The 9,817-nt window shown below is 46.6% G+C and overlaps 2 protein-coding genes and 1 pseudogene across 2 annotated transcripts; all 3 read right to left on the bottom strand.

Annotated features, from left to right (window-relative positions):
* Positions 1-5,286: 5,286 nt before the first annotated feature.
* LOC120681399 lies at positions 5,287-6,030 on the bottom strand (annotated as a pseudogene).
* Positions 6,031-6,204: 174 nt separating this feature from the next.
* Positions 6,205-7,098, bottom strand: LOC120680809 (ubiquitin-conjugating enzyme E2 variant 1C-like). Its single transcript, XM_039962360.1, has 2 exons — positions 6,739-7,098; positions 6,205-6,601 (listed from the first exon to the last, which is right to left on the bottom strand). The coding sequence occupies exons 1-2, from the start codon at positions 7,042-7,044 to the stop codon at positions 6,422-6,424; spliced, it is 486 nt and encodes a 161-aa protein (XP_039818294.1). The 5' UTR covers positions 7,045-7,098; the 3' UTR covers positions 6,205-6,421.
* Positions 6,242-9,545, bottom strand: LOC120680810 (protein GL2-INTERACTING REPRESSOR 1-like). The gene has a single exon (XM_039962361.1). The coding sequence runs from the start codon at positions 8,522-8,524 to the stop codon at positions 8,213-8,215; it is 312 nt and encodes a 103-aa protein (XP_039818295.1). The 5' UTR covers positions 8,525-9,545; the 3' UTR covers positions 6,242-8,212.
* Between the last annotated feature and the right edge of the window lie 272 nt (positions 9,546-9,817).

Raw genomic sequence — 9,817 nt, 5'->3', positions numbered from 1 at the left:
ATCTCCCCCTTGATGAGTGCATACTCATCACAGCCAGGAGTGAGTACTGCTCATTCCTCAATCTCCCCCTTGATGAGTGCATTGTCAACACACCACCTGTAACCAGAGAAGTGATAAAGATAAAAAGTGGCAAGAAAAAGTGAAGAGCTCAAGCAAGTGACAAAAAGCTCAGAAAGGCAAGAACAGTCACTTACTCAAGCAAAGATCGATTCCCTAAGACAAGGGCAACGGCTCGACGCAATCGATCAAAAGCCAAAACATGACTCCTCATAGACAGAGGTGAAGCTCGACGCAGTCATGCAAGAAGCAGAGGACAAACGAGTTACCCCAGGCCATGAGAGCGATCCGCAGTGACAATGGCACAGAATTCAAAAACACTCGTTTTGACACCTTTTGCAGTGATCAAGGTCTTGACCACCAGTACTCTTCCCCCTACACTCCACAGCAGAATGGAGTTGTAGAAAGGAAGAATCGGACGCTGGTTGAGATGGCGAGGACGATGCTCGACGAGCATAGGACTCCTTGAAAGTACTGGGCTGAGGCGGTCAATACCGCTTGTTATGTGTCCAATCGTATTTTCTTGCGTGCTTTCATGCACAAGACTTCTTATGAGTTGCGATTTGGACGCCAGCCCCATGTTGACCATATCAGAGTTTTCGGTTGCCGGTGCTTTGTGCTGAAGGAAGAAAATCTTGATAAGTTTGAGTCTCGGTCGTCTGATGGTATTTTTATCGGTTATGCTTCTCACTCTAGAGCGTACCGTGTGCTGATTATTGATACTAACATCGTCAGAGAGACTTATGAAGTCACTTTCGACGAGACTGCACCGTGCAATTCTTCTGTCTTTGAAGTTGCAGGAGATAAGGAGCTCGGCACCCCCATCTTTGAAGATGAGGAGGAAGAAGGTGCGGAGGGTGACGCTGTGGCTACCACGCGTGCTGTGGACCCAGCAGCCTCCGCCACGAGCTCGGACGATGACGACGGCCCCGATCCGACTACGTCTACTTCCCGGGGGCCGGTCGTCCAGGTGACTCAGCTTGCACCAGCTGCGCCTGAGGAGACACCAGATTTGGTTGACGAGGAGGCGACTTCGACAAGGGAAGCTTCGTGACACATTCAGCGTCGTCATCCACCTCAACAGATGCTAGGTGATCTCAACGAGCGAGTCACACGGTCCAAGTTAACAAGTATCGCTGGCTTTGCTCATTCAGCGTTTGTTGCCTCTTTTGAGCCCAAAGATATTGGACACGCTCTTTCTAACTCTAATTGGGTCAATGCCATGCATGAGGAACTTGAAAATTTTGAAAGAAACCAAGTTTGGGTTTTAGTCGAGCCTCCACCTGCTTGTAATCCCATCGGAACGAAGTGGGTTTTCAAAAACAAGCAGGGTGAGGATGGGTTGGTTGTTCAAAACAAGGCTCGTCTTGTTGCCCAGGGGTTTTGCCAAAAAAAAGGGATTGATTTTGAGGAAACTTTTGCCCCAGTTGCTCGTTTGGAAGCGATTCGGATCTTTCTTGCTTTTGCTGCTTCCATGGGTTTTAAGGTTTTCCAAATGGATGTGAAATCTGCCTTCTTAAATGGTTTTATCGAAGAAGAGGTTTATGTGAAACAACCCCCTGGTTTCGAAAATCCCAAATTTCGAAACCGTGTTTATAAACTTCAGAAAGCACTTTATGGTTTGAAACAGGCACCTAGAGCTTGGTATGATAGACTGAAAACATTCTTACTTGCTCAAAGTTTCAAAATGGGATGTGTTGATAAGACTTTGTTCCTCATGCGCTCTGGATCTGACTTTTTATTAGTTCAGATATACGTGGATGATATTATCTTTGGTGGCTCTTCTCATGCTCTTATCTCTAAGTTTTCTGAGCAGATGTCCAGGGAGTTCGAGATGAGCATGATGGGTGAGCTGCAGTTCTTCCTCGGGCTGCAGATCAAGCAAACTTCCCAGGGCACGTTTGTCCATCAAGCCAAGTACACCAGGGACTTACTGCGGAAGTTCGACATGAGTGACTTGTCTCCTCAGCCGACTCCGATCAGCACTTCGACAGTGCTTGATGAGGACTTGGATGGCGAGGCGGTGGACCAGAAGGAGTACAGGAGCATGATCGGCTCCCTCCTGTACCTGACGGCAACTCGGCCGGACATTTAGTTCGGCGTCGGCCTCTGCGTGCGGTATCAGGCTTCGCCGCGCACCTCCCACAGGCAGGTGGTGAAACGCATCTTCAGGTATCTGAAATTCACTCCTGAATTTGGTCTTTGGTATTCTGCAGATTCTTCTATAGTTTTGGTGGGCTTTTCTGATGCTGATTTCGGTGGGTGTCGGTTGGATCGCAAGTCGACATCCGGCACTTGTCAATTTCTCAGTACATCTTTGGTGTCTTGGTCCTCTCGCAAGCAGGCTAGCGTAGCGCTTTCGTCCACAGAAGCTGAGTATGTTGCCGCTGCTAGCTGTTGCTCCCAGATCCTTTGGATGAAACAAACCTTGCAGGATTATGGTTTGAGTTTCGGTAGGGTTCCCATCTTTGTAGACAATATGTCAGCTATTAGCATTGCAAAGAACCCTGTCCTACACTCCAGAACCAAACAAATAGATATCTGGTTCCATTTTCTGCGAGATAACCATGAGAGAGGCCACATAGACTTGATCCATGTCCCTTCAGAGAGGCAAAGTGCAGATATCCTCCTCAAACCACTTGAGCAGGACATCTTTGCTCGCTTGCGAGGGGAGCTTGGAGTTTGTTACCCCTTTTGATCGCAGACTTTTCTTTGGTTAGCTTTGTATGTTTTATTTGTCCTTCTCTTCGTTTTCTAGGTTTGGTAGTTGCATTGTGTATATGCATTGTATATTTCTGCATTCTGACATTTCTTCACTGTACTGGCATTCTTGTATACACTGTTATGATCCTCTAGTGCTTGCTAGTGTAATTTCTTAAACTTGATCATGTATAGCTTGCTCCTCAGTTTATGTCATATCATCTGAGTTAAGTTATTTTGATTTGAAAATCTGAAAATATGATCACCCTGTTTTGGCTACTAGCATGTTAGGATGTATCGATATGCTTTGCTATCTTATTCATGCTAGTGTGACTCTTAATCTTGGACATGAGTTGAAAATTGATAAATTTGTTTAATATATGTCTGAAATAGAATGAAAAGATCCAGGTGGGATTGATTGTCGCACTAATCGAGCTTTCGGGACGGCTCACATAGCACTAGTGAGAACCTGGGCAAGCCTGTGCATGACTGAAGTGAGTGCCTTAAACTTCTAACTGCCTTTGGTATAGGTTTGGCCTCGCTGCTAAGTAAAGCATGACAAGCTTTCAACCCCTAGCAGAATCACTTGTTTGATATAACATGTTAAATCTTTATTAAAATGCAAGTTTTGAAATGCAGAACTGTTTCATGATAAATCATTTTGGCTGCTTTGGATCACCTTGTATGAGTTTGGTCAGCACTGCTTTCTTTCTCCTACTTGTTGTTGCTAGATCATGGGTGATGCTTTTATTTCTACTGAACTGAACTTGCTAGCTCTAGACTTGATAGATATACCCTGTTGAGCTAGATTCAGTTCCTGTTTATGAAGCACACATGCCTGTCACTAGTTGATCATATCTGTGTATGCCTGAGTGTTTCACTTACACCCTCTGCACGATATTCATTGCATAGCATGATTTTAGGGGGAGCTTTAGGCATATTTTAGGCTTGATGTGTGCATGTGCCAACAGGGGGGAGAATTTTTGGGAGAAGTGATCGAACAAGGGGGTGACCTATTTGATTTTTGAAAAACTTGTTGCGCACAGGGCTTTGAGAGTGCATACATGCGGTGAGAGTTGCACTTGTGAGGGGGAAATGCATTTCAGGGGGAGTTTCTATTTTGTTTGGCTCCTGGTTTCCTCGTTTTTCCTCTGCTTCTTGCATGACTGCGTCGAGCTTCACCTCTGTCTATGAGGAGTCATGTTTTGGCTTTTGATCGAGTGCGTCGAGCCGTTGCCTTTGTATTAGGGAATCGATCTTTGCTTGAGTAAGTGACTGTTCTTGCCTTTCTGAGCTTTTTGTCACTTGCTTGAGCTCTTCACCTTTTCTTGCCACTTTTTATCTTTATCACTTCTCTGGTTATAGGTGGTGTGTTGACAATGCACTCATCAAGGGGGAGATTGAGGAATGAGCAGTACTCACTCCTGTCTGTGATGAGTATGCACTCATCAAGGGGGAGATTGAGGAATGAGCAGTACTCTCTCCTGGCTGTGATGGGTGCATTGTCAACCGTGCGGTGTGATCGTGTGCTTGGTCTTTAGTTGCAGGTACACGGGCGTCGAGTGTCGACGGAGAGTTGCCGTGGAAGAGCTCAGGCGGGGCGGCAGTTGGGGCGTTCACTCCTGAATCGAAGGCGCAAGCAACGACGGATTTTGGATGTACATTTTTTGTTTCTTCCATTTGATAAATTTCTCTCGTAATTTTTTTTTATCTCACTAATTTGTTTTTTGAAATTTTTTCTACCCACCAAATTTTCACTTGAAAAATTATTTGTCTCAAAAAAACGTCTGAATTCTTTTTTCTCAGAAAATGACAAAAAAATTTCTAAAAACGAAAAAAATTACTGTCGAAAAATCTACGGAGGGTCCTGTACGGTGAACCGTAAACTAGCCACGCCCCTGCCCAAGTCAGGTCAGTCGCCGGTTAATTTTTCCATCTTCAACGAACCAAATAATATTAGGCCTTGTTTGATTTTTTTAAATCGCTGTCACATCAAGATGTAAATTCGAGTGTTCAGATGTAAATTTAATATAAAAATAATTACAATCAAGCTAAGTCGCGACTTATGAAATTAGTTTGGTTGCAAGGCGTAAAATTTTTGAAAGGGAATCTTTCTACATTTGAAATACTAAACATAGACTAATCATAAAATTAATTACAGAACTCGTCTGTAAATCGCGAGACGAATTTAATGAGCCTAATTAATACATCATTAGAGATTGTTTACAGTAGCATTACTGTAGCAATTTAGCGTCTAATTACGCTCTAATTAGATTCATTAGATTCATCTCGCGATTTACAGGCAAACTGTGCAATGTGTTTTTTATTTCGTCTAGATTTAAATCTTCATGCAGGGCCGGAAAAAAAATTAGAATTTTGAATTATACAACTAAACAAGGGCTTAAATTGGACGGCCTTGGCATGTACTACTGGCAGTTAGTAGTACAGGAGAATTCAATTCAATCTAATCTAATTTAATTTAATTATTATTGTCCCCATCGAATTCATTTCGGGAGAGGAGCAATTGAGTCGAGCTGCTTTGTACTGTATGTACAAGAAAAGAAAAGAAAGAAAAGCTCTTGGTCGGGGAGTTCATCTGAGAAGCTGCTTGTTGGCGTCCTCTTGGAGTTGGAGCTCCAGTCCGAAGAGCACGCCGGCGCAGAGCTGCTGTAGGCTGCCTTCCTTTGCGAAGTAGAGGCTCTTCATCCGCCTGAACGTGTCCCAGGTGAGCACGCTGTCGGAGCCTGCCTGGTGAGTGGTGGCCCCGCCCCGCCGCGCGCTGCACCTGGAGGGCGGCGGCGACGCGCTCGAGGCCGCCGTGGAGTGCGCCGCCGCAGAAGCGCATCATGTGCTTGACGTCGTAGACCTCGGGGCCGAAGTAGACGCGCACGCACTTGAGGAACTCGGGCAGCGACCTTGGCAGCTTGCGGCCCATGAGGAGCTTGACGAGGTAGGCCAGGTCGTAGGCGGAGTGGAAGGTGACCCAGGCCACGTCCGGGTTGCAGACGAGGCCCGACGACATGAGCAGCGCGGCCAGGGCGGGCGGGCGACAGGGATCGACGCATTTTTGGCGTGCGGTCGACCAGGATGGAAGGAAAGGAGGGTTGTTTAAGGCATGAGCATGATTGGGTTGAACACCCTGATGAACCGCAATTGACCCAGTATATATGGACGGTCAGCATCGACTGGATGAGTCTCATTAGCTCGGTAGCAAAATAAATCTGATCGCCGGTGGCGTCACGGGACAAGCATACTGCATATAGCAGCATACATGCCGGCTAATCTGCTTGGTTGGCACCTGTGCTCAGGCTGGGCGCCGCAGCCCGAATTCCTCAACCTGACTGGACTGGACTGGACATCCCAAGCCCAACGTCCACATGAAACAAAGCCCAATGCATGCAATTTCCTCACCAAACTGAGTGTGTTATGTGTTCAGTGTGCAGGATATTTAATTTGTATGTATATAGCAAGCAAACAATCATCATTACCAATTGGATCAATAAGTTAATAAGACGACGACGCACATACGTACTAATAGTAATACGACACTACTAGCTACTGCGTAAGTACACACAACACATACAGCCTCTTTGATCAAGTACGGTACGGTCATGAAGAAATTAATTGGAGCTAGCCTACTAGCACGAAAACATCCATGCATCCATCATATATATCTTTTCATTAATTTTCTTGTTGGGTGAAGAAAGTCCCTTCCGGGGGCTGCTGGCTGCACCAGCTTGCGGTTCTGCGGCGCCGCCATCTCCTTCTTGAGCTGCGTCAGGATGTGCTCCATCGTGTACTCCCGCTGCCACTTGGACAGCATCTGGAACTTGTTCCCTTCAACCTGCATGCATGATACAGTTATTAGTTGGTTGTTAATTACAGCAAGTATACGACGTACGAGGCCTGTGTCCGGGTGGGTTGACGCAGGTGAGGTTGATCCTGGAGTGGAATCGCACGGCGGGCGGCAACGGCACGTACGTTGAGGGGCCCTATGATGGTTCCTGTCCAAGAGCGCATGAAGATGTCGTCGCCGTCGTCCATGCCGTAGCTGACGGTGCCGTCGCCGATGCCCTTCTCGCCGCGCTCCAGCAGCCGGAAGTTGCGGGGCACTGCGATGCATGCATGCATGCGGCCAATGCAACAATGGTGAGAGAGAAGAGAAGAGCGCAAAGGAAAGGTGCCGGTGCCGGTGCCGGTGCCGGTGGCGGCGGGGCGGAGCAAGACGAGGAAGGAAGGATACAGCAGCAAGCTTTCCCTTTGCAACCCGGCCGGGCCGGGCGGCATAAAAAGGCAGCAAGGCGGAGCTAGTGGCTCATCATGTGTTTGGGGGAGGGGAGGTCAGGAGGTGTGCGTGCGAACCACGCACCGGCCGAGATGCGAACCACCACCACTTTTCTGGAGCTCACGCACGCACAGAAAGACAAGTTGGCCTGCTTCCCCGGTCACTGGATGCTGGGTCTGGGTATAAATAAATGTGGCCGTGCTAGCTTCATCACCATCACATGCTAATTCAAGCCTCCGCTGCGATGCGATGCGATTCCTCCTCTCAACGGCCCCTTTTCCCCTCCTCCTCCTAATTATTATTTTCCTAACTATATATTAGTAAAGTCCCGTTTATTACATGATGATGACGACGATTCAGGTAGCCATTGCTATTGCATTCCATGCATGCATCTATACATCATATCTGCCCAATAATTAACCGGCCAGCCATTAAGATGCACACAAGTTACGCATGATCCATCCCACCATTTTATTGCTCTCCTCGCCATTTTAATTAAGCGACCTGGATGGGATGGTCACAGGCTACTCTACCCAAAATTTAATTAAAAGTAGCTGCCATTTAATTCTATCCTCCACTGCACATAGCTGACTACGAAGCTCATGAGAGCAAGCATAATAAAAAGATGTAATAAGCAGGCTGAATGAAGAAGCAAACTGTAAGCTTATAGCTGACTTCGACAAGAACCAATAAATTTTTGTGAGGGGGACAGATGTGACATATGTTAATGGTAAAGAGCTCACTACTATACGAGTAGGTTAATTGAGAGAGAGTGCAAAGATCCTTACAACCATCAGTCGGGTGTATTATTAACTTTGCTTTGAGCTGAGATTAATTGAAAGCATTTGAATGGATCGGCTAAATTAACTCACAGCTGCATCATGGATACATTATATATATAAGAATATATTACTTGCCTAAAATCCACCCTTTGCTAGCTAGCTAGCTAACTTCCAACTGATAAAGGAGAGAAGATACGGTACTACTAGTGCGCGCGGATAGAAGATAGAATAATGGAAACTGCTGATTAACACGCGAATGAGGAAAATAGACATGGAGGAGGAGGAAGAAGAAACTACAGAGCGAGCAAATTAGATTTAACACACGACGGGTTAATATATTAATATAAATTAGAGGGACACAGACAGAAGAGGCTGTGGGCTGTGGTGGCTAGCGCCTGGCGGTGGCAGCCGGCAGCTTGGTGTTGTTGTTGCTGGCGGCGTCGGCGTCGGCGTCGGCGTCGGCGCGGAGGAAGTGCAGCAGCACGGGGCTCTTGCACCGCGGGCACTTGGGCTGCGCCTCCTCCCCGGACAGCATCACGTACATGAGGCACTGCGGGCAACCCACCACCACCATCGGCTTCGCCGCCTGCACCACCACCACCTCGTCCTCCGCGTCCGACGACACGCACGAGCTCGCCGGCGACGACGACTCTGCCGCCCCGGACATCGGCGACCTCTTCCCCTGCTCCTCGCCGCTCATGCACCTTCGATTCCTCACTTACTTGCCTCGCTCTCTGCCTATAGGCTATGGCCGGAAGAGAGGAGAGGGGAGGAGAGCGGAGCAGAGATGCGAGGCTATCTAGCTCTTGCTGATTGGCTTGTCAAAGAATGGTGCAGCTCCAGAGCATTTATATATAGCGCTGTGCTGAGCGTGCCTTGCGGTTGCGCGGGTGGAGTGAAGAGGGGCGTATATGGCTGGCGCCACTGCCGAGCCACTTCGGTGCATCAACTGCTCAACACTTCAATTCGAGCTTCTTCTCCTCTGAATCAAAGACCGTCTTCCTGCAGCAGCTACAATGGTCGCCACCAAATAAAATAGTTGCAATCAAAGTCATTTTAGGTCGGTCAAGCAGGACCCATTAGTTTTACAGCCATGCTATATTGCTACTAGGCCAAAAACCGAAATAAGGGCCAGGCCAGCTACCTAGCACTGGTCCCTTCTTCACAACTTTTGCTGGTTGGCTGGCTGACAAACCAACTGAACAGAGTTTCATACTAATTCTCCATACGGTTACTAATAGAAAAAAAAACAGCCACCCCTATATTTCTAGAAAGGAATGCCACTTTGGCCCATCCATGCTGTTTTCCCAGAAATCATTTTTGTTTCCTCAGTCCATGCGCATGATTAGCTAGGACTTGGTCATTTCAAACACGTGCAAGCAGCATCTGTTTCAAAATGTCGTCCAACAACCACAGACTAGTGGTACAGAAAATGCAGCGGTAATCAATCAATGAAATTGAATTGTGCATAGCTTTCATAGTTCCATTTTGATCGAGAAAAGTCAAACTTTACGAGCTTGGACTATGATGATTTACCGAATTACATATCTTTTGGTATAAAGTCACATCAATAGATTTGTATTCAAAATACTCACAGCAATAATGATTTTATAGCAATTGACTTATTGTAAGAAACAACAAAGGTCAAAATTTACTTTTATGGTTTCCTTCGAACAGAATATGCTTTACATTTATAGCCAAAGGGAGTACTCTAGGCAGGGGCACGTATGGGGCAAACCAAAAAAGCTACACCTCATGCCGTAACCATTCTTGAAATAACCCCCAATAAACCTGAGATAGTATGTTGAAACAGAGGAAGTACTTTGGCAGACTGGAAAATATTGTTTTCTACAAAAAAAAAAGACTGGAAAAGATTTACAGGTTGCACCAAATGATCAAGCAAAACACCACCATACACTGCCGCCATTATTGCTAACTTTTGAAACAGCTGAAATTCCACCCCTATGAGCTCAGAAGTCAGCATTTTCCCCCC

This window comes from Panicum virgatum, chromosome 7N (genome assembly GCF_016808335.1).
Source record: "Panicum virgatum strain AP13 chromosome 7N, P.virgatum_v5, whole genome shotgun sequence".
Taxonomy (NCBI): domain Eukaryota; kingdom Viridiplantae; phylum Streptophyta; class Magnoliopsida; order Poales; family Poaceae; genus Panicum; species Panicum virgatum.
Note: the sequence above shows the minus strand (reverse complement) of the source record. Positions and strands in the feature narration are given on the sequence as shown.

What these genes read in the sequence shown, in the direction of transcription:
- LOC120680809 (XM_039962360.1), bottom strand. Translation starts at nt 7,044, where the DNA reads ATGCCGCCCGGCCCGGCCGGGTTGCAAAGGGAAAGCTTGCTGCTGTAT. An exon ending in CCATCATAGGGCCCCTCAAC is followed by an intron (nt 6,602 to 6,738) that starts GTACGTGCCGTT and finishes TCATGCATGCAG; the next exon opens with GTTGAAGGGAACAAGTTCCA.
- LOC120680810 (XM_039962361.1), bottom strand. Translation starts at nt 8,524, where the DNA reads ATGAGCGGCGAGGAGCAGGGGAAGAGGTCGCCGATGTCCGGGGCGGCA.